Raw genomic sequence first — 16837 nt, 5'->3', positions numbered from 1 at the left:
AGGTGTTCAACCATGACAAGTTCTTTGTATTGATATAATAACATAGTATTATTAGCAAATATATTCCATTTGTCAAGTATAATAAACTTTAGAAATGTTAAAGCACGCCTACCAATTCTTTTCGATAGAATCGCCAAATAACCTATGACCTTCCATTGCCCCAGAATGGATGAAAGTGCCCAGACAAACATGGTCATTAAGGTGAGCAAAATACGATTTGTTATGACTATTTAAACAGATTTCACTGCCGATCTGGTAATACATTGTCGTGGAACGTCGGCAAAAAATGCGATGGCTGTCGAGCTTGTTAAGGGTTAGTTGCTCTTTTAAATAGTATTCAATATTTGGGCCCGGGCCCCTGATAAGCTAACGTTAGTGACGTTACACTAGTACCGGCCGGTCGGTCGAGCAGAAATCCGATCCTGTCTTAAGTGTGTGAGTCATTGTCATGTATTGTTTTGGGTTAGGTTTTGACCGCAAGTAGCTACGCTAAGAATACAGGTCAACAGCCCCTGATTTTCACCCTGTAGGACTTTTGATTCTCTGTTACCCCGCCCCGTTATTTCCTTCTCGTCGAAACTTGCACCTCGAAAATTTCTGTACTTCCGTTTCTGTCAGTCGCATAACTGAGAGTTGGGACGGGCTGCATGGGTGGTTGCAGCTGATGCGTGATATCCGGTGACCGTGTTGTAAACCGTCAAGTTCCTGCTAAGTCTGTGATTTTTTCAACTCGAAACCTTATCTGTTCATCTGATCTAATATACAGAAACTACTTTAAATGCAATTTAACCTAGTCATTGGCCCATGGGATTTGGAAACGCCCCTCTTATTATGGGCTAATTATCGCTACTGTCGTCCATTAAAAATAATTTTACATTGAACAAATATCTACAGCAGTTCTCCTGATATCCAGATACAAACAACTGATAAGAAACATAAGACTAACATATCTAGCTACTTATTTATGTAACCTCATCAACAAATTAGTGCATGGTCCCTTCAATATATTTTGGACAGACAGTTTTACAGGAGCCAATCAACACGATTTCAGATGTGGGGACAGTAGATGACGGGAGATTAGTTTAACACATAACAGGGCCGACTAGACAGAAACCAACCAATCATAATCAAATTACAACGTCAGAGTCATTGGCGCTCCAGTCAATACATGTCTGCCTTGTCCCCAAAAATCAGAGGTGAACAGGTGATGACAGTGCATTGATGTGTGCCAGTGCTGTAGCCATGTTCACTTGTCTGGTGTAGGTAATTTTCAAGCTTACCTGCACCAGAGTGAAGGTATGCAGAAAAGAGTATTTCAAGCCCTGATTGCCATTTATTGGTACATATACTTTTCTCTCTACAGTCATCATCTATTGTGGAGGATTATGAAGTCCGTTGGCGCAAAAGTCTGGGCACAGGAGTCAGTGGGCCTGTTAGGTGAGCAGAACGAGATTCCACTTCCAACTGTTTAAAGGACAAATACACTAATTTCAGTTTTGGTGTTTCCTGTTTGCTAAAGGTGATCCATTGGTTTCTACCTGTCCCGCACACATAGGGGTAATGTTTGACCCAAATCCATGTTTACATTTGATGCCTGCCTATTCCACCAAGAGGATGCGGTGGCGTAGGCTGTCCACTTAATCTAATTAACTGGCTATGAAATCACTACTGTGTTAACATTAGTACATAAAATAACATCTCCACAAAAAGAACAGTATAAAGAGAAACGAGGACGAACAAATAGTCACCAGAGAGAGAATTCGGTAGGCTGTTGTCTGCATGTCAATCCATCTACCTGTACAGTCATGACATTTGTCATATTTTATCCAAAAGACATAACGTTACATGTACTGTAGACTAACTTAGATTAAGCCTAGGTCACCACTGTCTCCTGGTGGAATAGGCAGGCATCAAATATGAACATGGATTTGGGTCAAATACATGTATCACCCAAATGTGTACAGGACAGTCCGACTGGTTTTAAACAATGAATCACCATTTGCAAACAGGATTTTGGGTCTGAAGGCACCAAAATTGAGATTACGTTACTTGTCCTTTAACATCATACTTTTATGCAATTATCAAAAATCTATACAGTGAGTTTCACCAAGGAAATTTCAAAAGCTCTGAACATGTTTAACACAGGGCTTCAATGAAGGTATTGTTGTAAGGTTGACTTCCTTGTAACAACAATGCAGTTCTATATCCTGGTCATGTATGATTCGTTTCAACAACAGGCAGGATTCAAAGTCTCCCAACCTCGTGGGCCAGACACAGGGTTGCTAAGCACTGGACTACACACATACCTGTATGTAATCATTGGCATTGATGTATGACACATACATGTATACTAGTATGCTGTTCACTACTTCTAACTGTCCCACAGATTGTGTATAAAGAGAAACACAGGGGAGAAATATGCCCTGAAATGTCTTCTGGACAGCAAAAAAGCCAGGACTGAGGTAGGTGGACTGTGTTTGTACTTAGGGGACATATATGTAGTTGTGCATGCTGAACAAAATTTTTCTCTGAACAAAAGTTAACACTTGAATGTGCAACTCACAAGGCAGTGTATGATTAGCAACAGCTAGGACATAACTTATGACAATAAAGCTCTTTCAACTTGCTACAACATACAATTTGGCTGGTTTTTACCTTTTTAGCTGTTTTGGACATGTACAATGTTTTTGGATTCAACTTCTGAAACAAAGCTCAATGAAATGTTAGTTGTTAAGTAAACAAATTAGCTGTGGACTGGGGTGTGACTGAAGTTTTTTGTCTGTTTCAGGTGACGTTACACCAGCGCTGCTGCCCTCACCCCAACATCGTCCAGATCTACGATGTGTACTGTAACAGTGTGCAGTTCCCGCGGGAGGCCGTCGCTAGGAGTCGCCTGCTGGTTGTCATGGAGCTGATGAACGGGGGCGAGCTGTTTGATCAGATCATCAGAGAGAGGCACTTCACCGAGAAAAAGGCAGCAGCCATCACAAAACAGGTAATCTCACCTTGTGTCTTTTTTCTACCATCAATCTTGTCATCAGCTTATGATATTTACCTGAAGTTTGCAGAAATAAACATAAATTTTGTAAGCTAGTCTAATTATTTTTTTATACAGTGCATAAAAATGAACCTTTATGTCCTTTCAGATTGTCTCAGCTGTGTTCCATTGTCATTCCCTGAACATTGCCCACAGAGATCTCAAACCTGAAAACTTGCTACTCAAGGAAAAATCTGAGGTAGTTTACAATCTACATGGACATGTACAACTACATGTATGTATGTATGTATGTATGTATGTATGTACGTATAGGCCTTGAAGAGAGGGGCCGAGAGATAGAATAGTTCCTAAACAGTTACTTTTACAAACTGGAGATTACAAATACATAGATTGTACTGCACAGACAGCAAAAGTACCCCCCCCCCAAAAAAAATGGGTAAACCATGCTGTCTTTATGCATGTAATTTCTGATATTGGATCCTTTCTTGGTGATAACACTCTCCTCAAAGTAATGAGATATATGTCAGGCAAAACATTGGAAAGTTTAAGACTTTCCAATGTGGTTATTTTTGCAGAATTTTTTGTCATGTCCCCACTGTACATTGTATTTTAGGATCTTCAAAATGTCACCATCAAGCTGGCAGACTTTGGGTTTGCTAAGGAGGATGTAGGACTGGTGACCCCACAGTTCACACCATACTATGTTGCACCTCAGGTAAGAAACTTTGCTGCAGGTCAAACTAAATTTTCATTTTCTTGAAATGAAGTGTGACATACCTGTCATTGTTTAACCAATGAATTTATTCATTCATTCATTGACTCATTGATTGATTGTTTGTGTTCCCAGGTTTTAGAAGCCCAGAAACAGCAGAGACTGGAGCGGTCAGGACTGAAGACACCACCGGGAACACCCTACACTTATGACAAGGTCAGGGTACTACTGTACTGTACATGTCCCAACTACATGTAGTAATAAGACATGCTGCTTGTGATTTGTATCTTCAAGGTAGAGAGAGGTAAGTGATTTTAACGGAAGTATAACATTTGGCCTACACAATATGCCAATCATTTGTTCACTCACTTACTCAATATTTCTGAATAATCACATTATTTATCAAAGATACTTATAACAGTTTTGAGACTTAGCAAACAAATCTTAATGTTGTTTCCAGAGTTGTGACATGTGGTCGGTTGGTGTGATCATCTATATCATGCTGTGTGGCTATCCCCCATTCTTCCCCGAGACCCCCAGCAAACAGATGACCCCTAACATGAAGAGGAAGATCATGGCGGGCGAGTATCGCTTTCCCAAGAACGAATGGAGCGTGGTGTCAGACATGGCCAAGGATGTCATACAGAGGTGCTAAGATTGTAATGTCCACTAATATAACATAACTCTGCCAGGTACTCTAGATCTAAGACCAACACATTACAGAAATGATGTTCAAGTACTCTCCAAGCAGAGGTTTAGGCTTTACCTTGTATACTTAATTTTCCTTCAGTCTGGCAATTCTTTGTCTGACAGCAGTCAGCAGTTTGGATTCAGTATCCTCAAAAATAAATCTAATAATTATATCTCCAAAACACCTGGCAGGACAGTTACATGCAATTTTTCATAACTCTAACAAGCAGACTTAGATCTACACCCCATGCAACTGTTGGAAGGAACACGAAAACCAGCCATGAGTCTGATTGTTGTGTATACAGCTTATATTTTTATGACAAGTTGCAATCAGTTGGCTACAGGGATGTAAGGTACAATCAATTTTTATTTTAACCATCTTGATGCAATACATTAATTGTAGAAATGTACAAAAAAGTATCTTGCAATCCCCTCCAGGTTATTAGAAGTGGACCCAGTGAAAAGGATGACAGTACAGCAGTTAATTCACCATACCTGGCTCCTGGGTGAGGAGGCCCCTGAACTAGCATTACTGTCCCCTGCCATCATGCAGGACAAGGTGAGTTTGGTCAACAATCTTAGCAATGCAAGGCTCGAATACCACCTGCATATGCAGGTTAGTGCAGGAAAAACTCAAACTTTGCAGGTGTTTCTGATGTCTACCTGCACCAAACCTGAACTTAAAAGCTTGTCCATGCACTGACCATGGGTTTGTAGTTGTATGTGAATTTTTATTGGCTGCATTGACTGTCATCACCTACATGTACATGTATGTCTTGTATCCCACATTTCCTTTGCTCTGTGTCCCAGGATGCCTTGCATGAGGTGATGCATGCCCACGCCCAGCAGCTGACGGTGATGAGGACACCAGACACGACCTTTCAACTCAAACCTTTGACCTCCGCAGAAAACCCCATCCTGAAGAAGAGACTGAAGGCCCGCTAGCCCAGGTCTTCTCTTTGGGAGCGGGTGGAGGGCTGGGGTGGAATCTCTGTACACTGTACACACCTACTATGTAGTTAACTCTCGTCACATGCATTGTAGGTCAGTGTCGGGGCTGGAAGTCAAATTTAACTCAAACTTGATTTGATTCATATAGAAAGGTAGGTGTGGCCTAAATCTGGACAGACTGCTCCCAAAATTCAGCCAACCTTGCTTGCTTGGTGACAGTGTGACAGGGGCTCAAGCAAGACCTGTTGGTGTGAAAAAGACTGTATGTGCTCAAATGCTGGCACTAATCTCTAGTGCTGTGCTATGCTGCCACAATGCCTTTACAAAACCTGACTTTAAATCTACATATACCAATTAATTCACTGTTCATGTATTTTCACTTTTGTAATGAAGCAAAGGCAAGTATTAACACTAGAACTAGGGCACAAAAAAGAATTCTTAGATATACAATGTAGCTACACGTAATTGTTGGGAACTTGTAAATTTTTGGAACAGTACATAATTATACATATATATCTTACTACTTGAGGCAAGCTCTTATGAGAAAGTTTACACCATGAAAGTTATGCAATGTTACTATTGGAGAAACACGTGTTAAACTATTCAAGTGCAACAATGGCCATGGCGTGGCCAGACTGGCAGAAGAAATTTTGTTGCTTATTCAAGATTAACTAGTTGATAGGAAGATAATCCCAAAGCCAAGCTTGTGTTGATCTAATGCTTCCTCACCTGCACACAATACATGCTCTTAAGGTAAAAAAGGTTAAAACTGAAGTCAAGCATGATGCTTTTTCAATGCGGTGGTGATATGGCTCGCATCTTCACCCAAGATGTTGTGTGTTGGACTCGTTTACTCTTTTGTGTTTGATTGATTAGCAAACCTTAACTATGCTGACTGTAAAACACACTGCAGGGTAAGATCCATGATGTACACTGAGGATTGTTGCAGTTTCTGTGCTTATGAAGCCGTGGTGTGCTGCTATATGTTGTCTTTGCCCACAGGTGTTCTCTACCAAACCAAGATATAGTTTCTGACAGTACATTTTTCTGACTGCTGGTATTCCAAACTGTTGCAAAGGTCAACCACATCAAAGAAATTATTTGGCTGATAATGAAATCATTTTGTTTTTAATGCACTGGGTGATAGGACTAACATACTGTCAAAATAAAATACCCTGGCAACCCTGCTTTGTGGCTCAGATAGCATAATGTTCTTATATATAGAGAGTGTATGCTGCCAAGATTATATAGACAATGATAAGAAGAAATAGCAGTACATTCAGCACGAGATTCTATATGTACAACCATGTGTATTCCAACTAATAAAGCAATATGGTATTACTAATGATGGACTATAAGTGATTGATGAAGATATACTGTCAATTTTGTTTTTACTTCTAGATCCCATATGTTTCAAGAGTTGTTTTACCAATTATGATGTACATGGTGGTTTTTGTTGCTTCATGTCTGTATAAAATCATAATGAGATTTTATGAACAAAATTTGTGTATTAACATGAAGAAGTTTTGTTACTTAACTCCAGGAGAGATAGAGTCATATACAGGGATTTTTTACAGGATGTTATTTTACTGTCACATGTAACAGGCTTAAGGGAAGAGCTGCTCAATTTACAATATTGGAGCAATTGAGTCACTGGGACTTATGAAAATGTTTTCATTTATTACGTCAGAATACACCAGAATTATACATCACATACCCATGTTGTTTACTTATTTCTTGTCTCTTTTCACCATTTTATTTTTAGTGTCCTCTAGGTCATAGCCAAAATTGGCATACCTTTAACCACTAGCTTGAAGGCCTCAGTCAATGTGTCTCATTTAGATGTGTTCACACTTTAGTGCTCTAACAGCTACTGACATGGTATTTAGAACAAGAAGGTTGTTTAGAACGAGAAGACTTCATATATCTTATTGTAGTTGCACTTTGACGCCTTACTTAAGGAATAAGAACACAGATACTTGAATATTATCTATTGATTATATTTAATTTTCATAAAAAAAACTTAGATAAGCATTTAAAATCATGAATAGGAGACATTTCATACATATTTAAAAGCACCCTCCATTCAAAAAGTATAGCCTATAGGAGCAATCAACTCTCCCACAATTATAGTAAGATACTAGCCTCCTTTGCAGGCTCCGGCGCGGGTGGGGATTTTGATACAGCGTTTTGAAGAGGTTTTAAGGTTCCATTCCACGGGTGGAATGGAACCTTCTCTCGCGGCTGGTTGTAGGATGGCCGGCTATTAAAAGAACGCGTTAAAAACTCTTCAAAACGCTGTATCAAAATTCCCACTGGCCCCGGAGCCTGCACAGGAGGCTAGTAAGATACAAGGTTGGTTTGTGGTCATCAGGGGACGCTTTTGAATGTGTGATCTCAATCTCGTACAGAACTCTCTGTACTGGCGATATCTACCGTGAGACGACAGTCGTTTTTAGCCGTGCCCGTTAGAATACATCCTAGTTTGCAGTCACAGTTAGAACTTGCACTTAAATCCATTGGGGGTATACATGTGCATTAAAATGTTTTTCATCATATCACTTTGTTCCGTGATCACTACTGTGCTCTCTGTCTCTCGATCTGATCTATCTCGTTAACGAGGAACCGACACTCGCAGTCCCAGAGCGCGCGCTTGAAGGCGTCTATGGTCCGCTGGCCTTTGGTAGGGAGGGTGTCTAGCAGGTTCCGTATCCTGTCCTGAAAACAAGGACAGTCGTGCATGTAAGTACTGCAAAGACTGCACTCATATGTTCCTATTTAATGTCTCAGTAGGGAAGAAGAGGTCACCCATAAGTAAGTATCATAACGTAATATTGCTAGCCTAAGGTCACGGTTTCCAAACCGGGACCCGGCCTGGCTGTTTGCGTGAACGAAAAATTAACAATGGTGCTCATGAGTAATTTTTTTCAACTTTTTTTGGGGGGTTTTGTTCTCTAAAATATCATACTTTTCGTTCCCGCAACCAAGGAATTTATGCCGCAACCTACTCGGTCGGGTCTCGGTTTGGAAATGTGACCTACATTGTGATTAAATCATGACCCGAAGGGGTCAGACATTGCACATGGATCGTTAACCGGCTGACTGGGGACTCACATTAGTTGTGACGCCAACTTGACCATCACAGAGGATTCTCTCCCGTTCTTCATCCAACATTCGGTCAGCCAGCCGATCTAGCACCTGTCTCACGGTCACGTCGTTCATGTTGTCTATGAACCTCACCCGATGTCTCCGCAGGCAGTCCCTACTCCACACCACACTGCCGTCCATTTCAGCACTCTCCGCCATGACTCCTGTTCATCAACTGCTTTTCGGAGCCCTGCCTTGACACATTCTTCTGCAAATACCTTTCTAGACCCTAAAGGACGGTAAACCTCGACCCTTTCGTCACCCTGTCTTACCGTCGGCCCGGCACACCGGGCAAACGCGGAAGTGAGTTCTGAAGTGGTTTCACTTTTTGGCAAAGCATCATGGGAAATAATAGGGCGTAGACTCGTGTAGGGGCAAATGCCTAACGTACACCCAAACTTCGGGAGGCCGCAAATACCCAGCCTTCGGGAGGCAACTGAAAATAGTAGAACTTGGCCAAAAGAAATTACAGTACCCTTTTACCATAACAGCGACTAGATGGATAAGCGTCTGCTAACACCCTGGGCCGAATGCATCGTGGACAAAAAAATAAATAAAGAAATAAAAGGCAAGGTTCAGTAAAACGAAGACCCGTATATGATAAAACAAAACTGAGAACTTATACACGTTAACAGATACTCGGAAGCCAATATATGTACAACAAGCCACCCAATTTTATTGCACCGTAACCGTGACATGGCAAACTATCTGAGAATATTACAGAAAATGACGATCGATTCGCAACTAGCCAACTTACGTATACATGGGTCAGTGCGTATATATGAGCTACAATACATGTAAATCATAGCCAGAGCTACACACTCAGATATTTGAATGGCAGTACATGCACTATTACACACTAATATTAATTCCACTAGAACTGCGTGGTAAACTAAGTGAAAAATATCTACAACAGTACATAAGATAACAATTCATAACAAGCCAAGTTATGCGGGTCAACCTATGTGGCCTGCATTGGCAACATTACAATATTTAAGAGCTACAGAATAAGATACATACTGTTATAAAAATACGTTGATAGCTAAGATATTTAAAAATATATTTACTTTTGGTCCTAGGAACTGCTGTTTTACTAGCGTTTGGAACATGTATTGACCGGTACATCAGCATGTTCCAGTATAGGCCAACTACAAAAACATGTGAGTAATCCTACATATATCTGTACATCAGTCAGAGTTTTTAGTCCACAAACTTTTAACAAAAACGTAACTCCCTGTCACGTAGACATTTGGTATGACCTATGTAAAGGTTGGCAGACCCTCATAAAAAGAACTTTGACCGATCACATAAGGACTGCGACGCAGAGAGAAGAGCAGCACGACGGTCTGAGAACAGAACATATATATCCTTCCTCTCGGCGTTTCGTTTTAAACGTTTCCATGTACCACTTTTTGGAGCCGCGCGTCGGAACGATGCTGTTGAAGACGGCGGTCCTGCTGGTCCTGGTGTCCACCGCCCTGACGGGGGCGTGGTCGGTCAGCCCCGGGAAGGACGGGGTGCTCTTCGCCTTCCAACCCAACCTGCACGAGTTCCACAAGACACCCATGAAGTTTGCGTCGAGCAGTGCCATTCCCAAATGGCTCAGCGGAACGCTGGTAGGTGGTAGAAAAGTTGGCTTTGGCTTTGGCTTTACGCTTAACGTTCGTTCATTGTTTGTCGGATATATTACAATATGTATTAAAACCAAGTAGATCTCATGTGTCTTAAATATTCCCTAAACATTTCCAAAAATTCAACAAGTTGACATGCATGGAAAAATCGCACCAGTTGTACCACAAAAAGTGTTCCATGTGCAACATTTAGGAATAGAAAAAGACTCTTGGTTTTGTCGCACTTTGCTCTGACACGAATGATCAACAGGACAGTTGCGTAACCGTAGCTGACCAAACCAGTTGTGGGAATACATCGGCAACGCTGTATACGTAAGTCGCTTTTAAAAGTAGTAATGCCAACGGTCACTGACCGGACCTTTCGGACCTCCAGCTCGGTGACCTGATTCGCAGCTGACCACGCTTACGCCGCATGTTCCGGTGACTCCGCGTGCCTGCGGACATTGCCCTAGGTCAGTAAGTCAGTCCCGCGTTACGAAAGACCAAAGGTACAACTTCAACAAGGCTTCATCGGGTCAGTTTTCACCGTTCAAAACCCATTTTCACCCTTCAAAACCCAATTTTCACCCTTCAAAACTCAATTTTTCACCCTTCAAAACTTACTTTTCACCGTTCAAAACCCAATTTTCACCCTTCAAAACTTAATTTTTCATCGTTCAAAATTTAATTTTTCACCCTTCAAAACTCAATTTTTCACCCTTCAAAACCCAATTTTCATCGTTCAAAACTTTTTTTTCACCCTTCAAAACTCAAATTTTCACCCTTCAAAACTCAAATTTTCACCCTTCAAAACCCAAATTTCATCGTTCAAAACTTTTTTTCACCCTTCAAAACTCAAATTTTCACCCTTCAAAACACAAATTTTCATCGTTCAAAACTTTTTTTCACCCTTCAAAACTCAAATTTTCATCGTTCAAAACTTTTTTTCACCCTTCAAAACTCAAATTTTCATCGTTCATCGACTCGTCCCCAGGATACTATGGTTGGCTCTTCCCAGTATGCTTTGCGCGGAGCGTGGTCTCTTTCCCAGAGCAGTCAAATACAAACACGAATACGCTGTTATTCGCTGCAGTCCCGCCGTGCCCAGAACGTAATTTTATATTATACCGTACGCTGTGGAAGGAAAACATTTCCAACACGGTTCCAACCGCACCAAGGCACGATTTTCAACCGGCTGTTTTTGTAAGTTAGAATGGGGAGGGAGGCCGGGGGCGTTTCTAAGTACTTAGACTACGTTTCTAAGTACTTAGACTAAGTAAGAGTAGTTTTTTCGTGTTTATAAATTATGCTGTGGACAGAGTCCGACGGACTGTTGTTGGTTTGTTGTAACCCCAAAGCTTACTGCTCCATTGGTTTTGGAACTACTTGTATTTGTTTTGAGTGGCGGACAGACGTATATTTTCCGACATAAATTCCCAACTATTTTCCACTGACACAGTTTCTCCAAATTGTTACATAACTGTTTGGCCCTGGGGAACTTTCGGTGGAGAGGCAGCCCCATTCACAGTTTGACCACAACAATTCAGACGAAAAAACCTAACCGTTACTAAACTTAGAGTAAAAGTAGAAACACTCCCCTCCACATTCTAATTATGCGCAAGGCAAAACATGTCATATCATATTCATAACAATGCAACAGACAGCATATAGGATGATACATTTGGGGAAGGTAGGATACCGGTAGTTCACAACAATTTGAGAAGTGAGAAAGAGCAGGGTGGAAGTGAATAAGAAAAGCCAAGGAAAGGTGAGACAATCTGTGCACATTAATGAATGAATTACAATGAGCTCTATGCATAAGCAACAAAATGTGGGCTACGAAAAGTGTAAAAAGTTTGGGTCAGCAGAAGCTGCAACTTTAGAATGCAATGGGTAAGATTAGCTAGTGATCGCGCCAAACAGTTATGTAACAATTTGGAGAAACTGTGTCAGTGGAAAATAGTTGGGAATTTATGTCGGAAAATATACGTCTGTCCGCCACTCAAAACAAATACAAGTAGTTCCAAAACCAATGGAGCAGTAAGCTTTGGGGTTACAACAAACCAACAACAGTCCGTCGGACTCTGTCCACAACATAATTTATAAACACGAAAAAACTACTCTTACTTAGTCTAAGTACTTAGAAACGTAGTCTAAGTACTTAGAAACGCCCCCGGCCTCCCTCCCCATTCTAACTTACAAAAACAGCCGGTTGAAAATCGTGCCTTGGTGCGGTTGGAACCGTGTTGGAAATGTTTTCCTTCCACAGCGTACGGTATAATATAAAATTACGTTCTGGGCACGGTGGGACTGCAGCGAATAACAGCGTATTCGTGTTTGTATTTGACTGCTCTGGGAAAGAGACCACGCTCCGCGCAAAGCATACTGGGAAGAGCCAACCATAGTATCCTGGGGACGAGTTTTGAACGGTGAAAATTTGAGTTTTGAAGGGTGAAAAATTAAGTTTTGAACGATGAAAATTTGAGTTTTGAAGGGTGAAAATTGGGTTTTGAAGGGTGAAAATTTGAGTTTTGAAGGGTGAAAATTGGGTTTTGAAGGGTGAAAATGGGTTTTGAACGGTGAAAACTGACCCGATGAAGCCTTGTTGAAGTTGTACCTTTGGTCTTTCGTACCGCGTAACACGCGGGCTTCGGCATGGCCCTAAGTCAATACAACACGTGACACAAAAGTGAGGGAGGCCGTTGTTGTTCACATAAATCGGTATTGCTGATGACTTTGGGGGTATTATCGTGGTCATCATCTTGATCGCCGCATTCTCATACTACTTATTATGTCTCGCATTCTCCAAGTACCTTGTTCCTAGACGATATGTGGTAGGCATTTCGTCGGTCTTACAAGATCATGAAAGTACTTCTTCTACACCATGTACTTATTCTTGGTTTTGCGCTAAGAGCTATGAAAGACGATAATTTATGCAAAATTGATGTAAGTTACAGATCCACGTCCATTGTCTAGCTTACATGTATATACATGTACGTACGTAGGTCACCAAACCGGGGCCCGGTCGGGCTGTTTGTATGAACGAAAAGTTAACAATTCATGTCAAGAATGTACAAAAATAGTGCCCATGATTATCATTAAATACTTTTCTGTGTTTTGTTGTCTTTTATACCGTACTTTTTGTTCCCAAAAGCTGCCCGGCCGGGCCCCGTGTGGGAATTGTGACCTCAGCATAACGATCAATATATTGGGCAGCGGTAACAGATCAGTTCACAACCTGCGGAGTTTACCAGCCCCAACCGACTTAACCTAAATGCTACGAAGATGTCAACCTGCAGCTGGTAACAATCACAACATATATATATACATACGCGATAATATGAAGTAAAAACAAAACAAGTAAACATAAATAAATACCACCCTTCCAGGTTAGGAACGCGCCTGCGCGGTACCAGGTTGGAGACCGAAGCGTTGTTGATGTCTTTGACGGGTTCGCCAAGCTCCACAGTATCGACATTACCCAGCATTCCCTCAACTTCTCCGCCAGTTTCATCAAGTCAGGCATCTACAACAGGTCTGTCTATGTATCTGTCTACCTATCCACCCATTCATCCATCCATCCATCTATCTGGTATCCATCTAGCTATATCTACTACATTGTGCTTATCTAGCAGTCCGTCCACTGGCCCAGGTCCAATCAGGTACTGACAGTAAAAGATTGTGTAATACAGGCTGCGTGCTTTGGCCCAAGCTATAGCAACATTGTGATGTGCGTGTAGACTTTGGCCTCCTTTGATCAATATATTGAACATGGTCAAATCCTCGTGGACTACATGTATTATTAGTGAAGAAAATTGCATTTTTCAATCCCACTATCTCCTGCATGATGTGTTCATCGAACCAGGCAGCGTTTGATAACAGGTAGCTCTAGCTACATGTACAAATATTATTATACAAACAAGCGGCTCTTTAGCCTTAGTTTAGGTTTTGTTAGCAGACGATGCCTTTTCGTACTGCTGACCTTAAGGCGGGAAGCCATGTTGAAAGAATGGTTAATCAGTCTGTGATAGTTTTGTGTAACTGGCTGTGGCGTCCATTAGACCTATAGTACAAGTACTCAGTCACGTCGGATTTTATTACCTTCTGGTGTGTTACGCCGAAGGGTGGTTATACCGGCTATACAGATACAAGTTAGACTAAACCAGTTTTCTTGTTGTTTCCCCCAGGTCCATCGACTCCAACACGATAGCGCCGATGGTGACGTTCCTTGGTGTGGACCCTCCCTTCAGTCTGTACGAGCGACTGGAGGCCCTGGCCAAGCCGCTGGACAACAACGACATCAACGTCTGGAAGTTCGGCACCGGCGACTCCGCGACCTACGCCGCCCTGACCGACGGCTGGGTCTTCCCGGAGTTCAACATCGACACGCTGGACACCATCGGCGTGGTGCAGCCCGACCCCCTGGCAGGGCAGGCCGGTCTGTTCGGTGTCGGTCCGCCGACCGTCTACCTGTCCTGCGCTCACCCTATACTCCAGCCGGGAACGGGACACTCCATAACTTACGTCATTAAACCGTCGTACCTCCCCGGCCAGTCCTCGGTTCTGAGCGTCATTCGCATCAAGGACCTCGGCCATATCGAAAAGATAGGCAGCTTCGAGATCGAGAAGAACTCGTACATGCACACCTTCGCTTTGACCGAGAATTACGCCATCTTCTTCCTCCAGCCGCTGTATTTCGACTTCATCAAGCTCATGACCACCGTAGAGATGCAGTACGCCATGGAGTGGGTGGCGGGAGACAAGATGAAGATCTATGCGGTGAATCTGAAGAACGGGTCCGTCAGCACCTTAAGCACCGATCCGCGCTTTTACACGCACCACGTCAACGCGTACGAGACTTCCGAGGGGCATGTCATCGCTGACGTCATCACGTTCCCGGACCCCACCCCCTTCCTAACGGCCCTGTCTCTGGACAAGCTGCGAGACCTCGATAACCTGAGGAAGATGGACTCGTACGCCAGGCTGACCCGATATTACCTCAACCTGACGGCAGAGACCGTGAAAGTGGAACCCTCCGCGGCCAAAACCCCGCTCGGCGACTTCATGAACAAGCTCGACCTTCCGATTATCAACGAAAAGTATCGCACCAAGAAGTACTGTATTTTCTACGGTACCGTCACCAGTTTCGCCGCCTCCTCCCCTTTAAACGGCTCGATCCCCATAGTCAAGAAGAACGTGTGTGTCCCCGGCAGCGACAAGTACTGGTCCCATCCGAACCACTTTGCCGGAGAGCCTAACTTCGTCCCCGACCCCAGCGGCACGCACGAAGACGACGGCGTCATCCTGTCCAGCGTTCTGGACGCGGACCGCGGGTTGAACTACCTGCTGATCCTGGACGCGCGCACCTTCACAGAGATCAACACGGCCTACATGCCCACGTGGATCCCGTTCGGCTTCCACGGCCAGTTCTTTCCCCGGTCTTTTCAATGAGGACGCTTAGAACCGCTGTCTAAATGATATTGCCAAATATCGCGAACTTAATCGAGAGATTTTATTTCGGCCCAGTTCTGACCAAGTGAAAAACAAACAAACAAACAACCAATTTAGCCGCGTCATTTATTGATTATACATTGTAATTACATCTTCAACATCAACATCTACAAAATTTATGTATGGAACAAATATAGTTTATTTTGTAGTGCCTTGGTCACTTATATTTAGCAAACAGAATTCGAATGGCAATTATTTTCTAACGCCTACCAGTGCAATGAAGATATATGCATATACTTGATATTCTTTATTATGGGTTCACCACACCACGAAGTGGTGTGGTGAAACCATATTGCTTTTTCTGATGTTTCTTCTCCTTCTCCTCCTCCTTCTCCTCCTCCTGCCATATCTTTAAATGGATTCAGCTTCTTCATTTTAGGGCCTAAGGTCCTGAAATTTGGTATGGAGGTACAGTGGGCAAATACCCCTAGGCGTTTTTTAAATTATTGTGATGCAGGCTTTTAGAATGGTTTTATTTGAGTTTTTGGCTGTGTAATAGCAAATGTATTACTGTGTTAGTGTGCCTTGTTTACCATGTTTGGGCATGAGTCATCACAATGGAATGCAGGGCATCAACCAATAGGCATGCAGCTTTCCTCTATACTTCTTGCTGATTGGCTGTTGGGATTTAACTTAACACCTGCACAGAGCATTTCCACCTGCACAGAGCATTTCTTGCTGATTGGCTGTTGGGATTTAACTTGATTAACACCTGCACAGAGCATTTCCATACTGACAGTATGTCTTTATTCAAGTGTTTTGGTAGGTATTTCAAGCTTTTCTGCTCCGGCATTGGAATGCGGGGCATGAACGTTTTTATTTATTTTGAAAATCAACAGTTTGCATTATGCAATTAAAAATCCTAACCAATAAAGTAGGGAATAGCTATCCAACTGTTGTTTTAGTTGTATGTTACTTCATATTATAGTTATATCAATGTAAACAGGGTTCTAACTAGCGCTAAGTAGCGTCGGGGCCCGCGACGCTAAAATTTTGACCCGCTACGCCAATTTTCCCCCGCTACGCTAATTTTCAGTACAACGTAGCGGCATTGTGACTGCATTTCTTTGTTCAAAAATGCCAGATCAAATGTGAAAAATGTTTTTTTTAGCAAAGTAACGCACGTGGCGGCCCTCCCAGGAGAATGGGGCGTGCCTAGGCGGGGCCTTGGCTTCTTTACAACTTGTGTTGCCGCCCTTCTGTGAGTGACAGCGGCAG

The 16837-nt window shown here is 42.5% G+C and overlaps 3 protein-coding genes across 3 annotated transcripts; 2 read left to right on the top strand and 1 right to left on the bottom strand.

Moving 5' to 3' along the window:
* Positions 1 to 131: 131 nt before the first annotated feature.
* Positions 132 to 7063, top strand: LOC109471942 (MAP kinase-activated protein kinase 5-like). The gene is made up of 10 exons (XM_019771475.1): positions 132 to 201; positions 1364 to 1437; positions 2387 to 2462; positions 2789 to 2995; positions 3147 to 3236; positions 3612 to 3713; positions 3846 to 3926; positions 4171 to 4358; positions 4839 to 4959; positions 5211 to 7063. Exons 1-10 carry the CDS (start codon positions 145 to 147, stop codon positions 5343 to 5345), a joined length of 1131 nt encoding a protein of 376 aa, XP_019627034.1. The 5' UTR covers positions 132 to 144; the 3' UTR covers positions 5346 to 7063.
* A 94-nt stretch (positions 7064 to 7157) lies between these two features.
* On the bottom strand, positions 7158 to 8811 carry LOC109471973. Its single transcript, XM_019771524.1, has 2 exons — positions 8466 to 8811; positions 7158 to 8069 (listed from the first exon to the last, which is right to left on the bottom strand). Exons 1-2 carry the CDS (start codon positions 8655 to 8657, stop codon positions 7929 to 7931), a joined length of 333 nt encoding a protein of 110 aa, XP_019627083.1. The 5' UTR covers positions 8658 to 8811; the 3' UTR covers positions 7158 to 7928.
* A 980-nt stretch (positions 8812 to 9791) lies between these two features.
* LOC109471927 (beta,beta-carotene 15,15'-dioxygenase-like) lies at positions 9792 to 15861 on the top strand. Its single transcript, XM_019771424.1, has 3 exons — positions 9792 to 10114; positions 13498 to 13643; positions 14296 to 15861. Exons 1-3 carry the CDS (start codon positions 9899 to 9901, stop codon positions 15557 to 15559), a joined length of 1626 nt encoding a protein of 541 aa, XP_019626983.1. The 5' UTR covers positions 9792 to 9898; the 3' UTR covers positions 15560 to 15861.
* Positions 15862 to 16837: the final 976 nt, after the last annotated feature.

The sequence above is a fragment of the Branchiostoma belcheri genome, unplaced genomic scaffold (assembly GCF_001625305.1).
Source record: "Branchiostoma belcheri isolate BF01 breed outbred unplaced genomic scaffold, Haploidv18h27 scaffold26, whole genome shotgun sequence".
NCBI classification, from domain to species: Eukaryota; Metazoa; Chordata; class Leptocardii; order Amphioxiformes; family Branchiostomatidae; genus Branchiostoma; species Branchiostoma belcheri.
Note: the sequence above shows the minus strand (reverse complement) of the source record. Positions and strands in the feature narration are given on the sequence as shown.

Excerpts from the sequence above, each read along its gene's own strand:
- LOC109471927 (XM_019771424.1), top strand. The coding sequence starts at position 9,899 with ATGTACCACTTTTTGGAGCCGCGCGTCGGAACGATGCTGTTGAAGACG. Across the intron at positions 10,115-13,497 it reads AATGGCTCAGCGGAACGCTG|GTTAGGAACGCGCCTGCGCG; the intron begins GTAGGTGGTAGA and ends CCACCCTTCCAG. Across the intron at positions 13,644-14,295 it reads AAGTCAGGCATCTACAACAG|GTCCATCGACTCCAACACGA; the intron begins GTCTGTCTATGT and ends TGTTTCCCCCAG.
- LOC109471942 (XM_019771475.1), top strand. The coding sequence starts at position 145 with ATGACCTTCCATTGCCCCAGAATGGATGAAAGTGCCCAGACAAACATG. Across the intron at positions 2,463-2,788 it reads GCAAAAAAGCCAGGACTGAG|GTGACGTTACACCAGCGCTG; the intron begins GTAGGTGGACTG and ends TGTCTGTTTCAG. Across the intron at positions 2,996-3,146 it reads CAGCAGCCATCACAAAACAG|ATTGTCTCAGCTGTGTTCCA; the intron begins GTAATCTCACCT and ends ATGTCCTTTCAG.
- LOC109471973 (XM_019771524.1), bottom strand. The coding sequence starts at position 8,657 with ATGGCGGAGAGTGCTGAAATGGACGGCAGTGTGGTGTGGAGTAGGGAC. Across the intron at positions 8,070-8,465 it reads AAGTTGGCGTCACAACTAAT|GACAGGATACGGAACCTGCT; the intron begins GTGAGTCCCCAG and ends CCTTGTTTTCAG.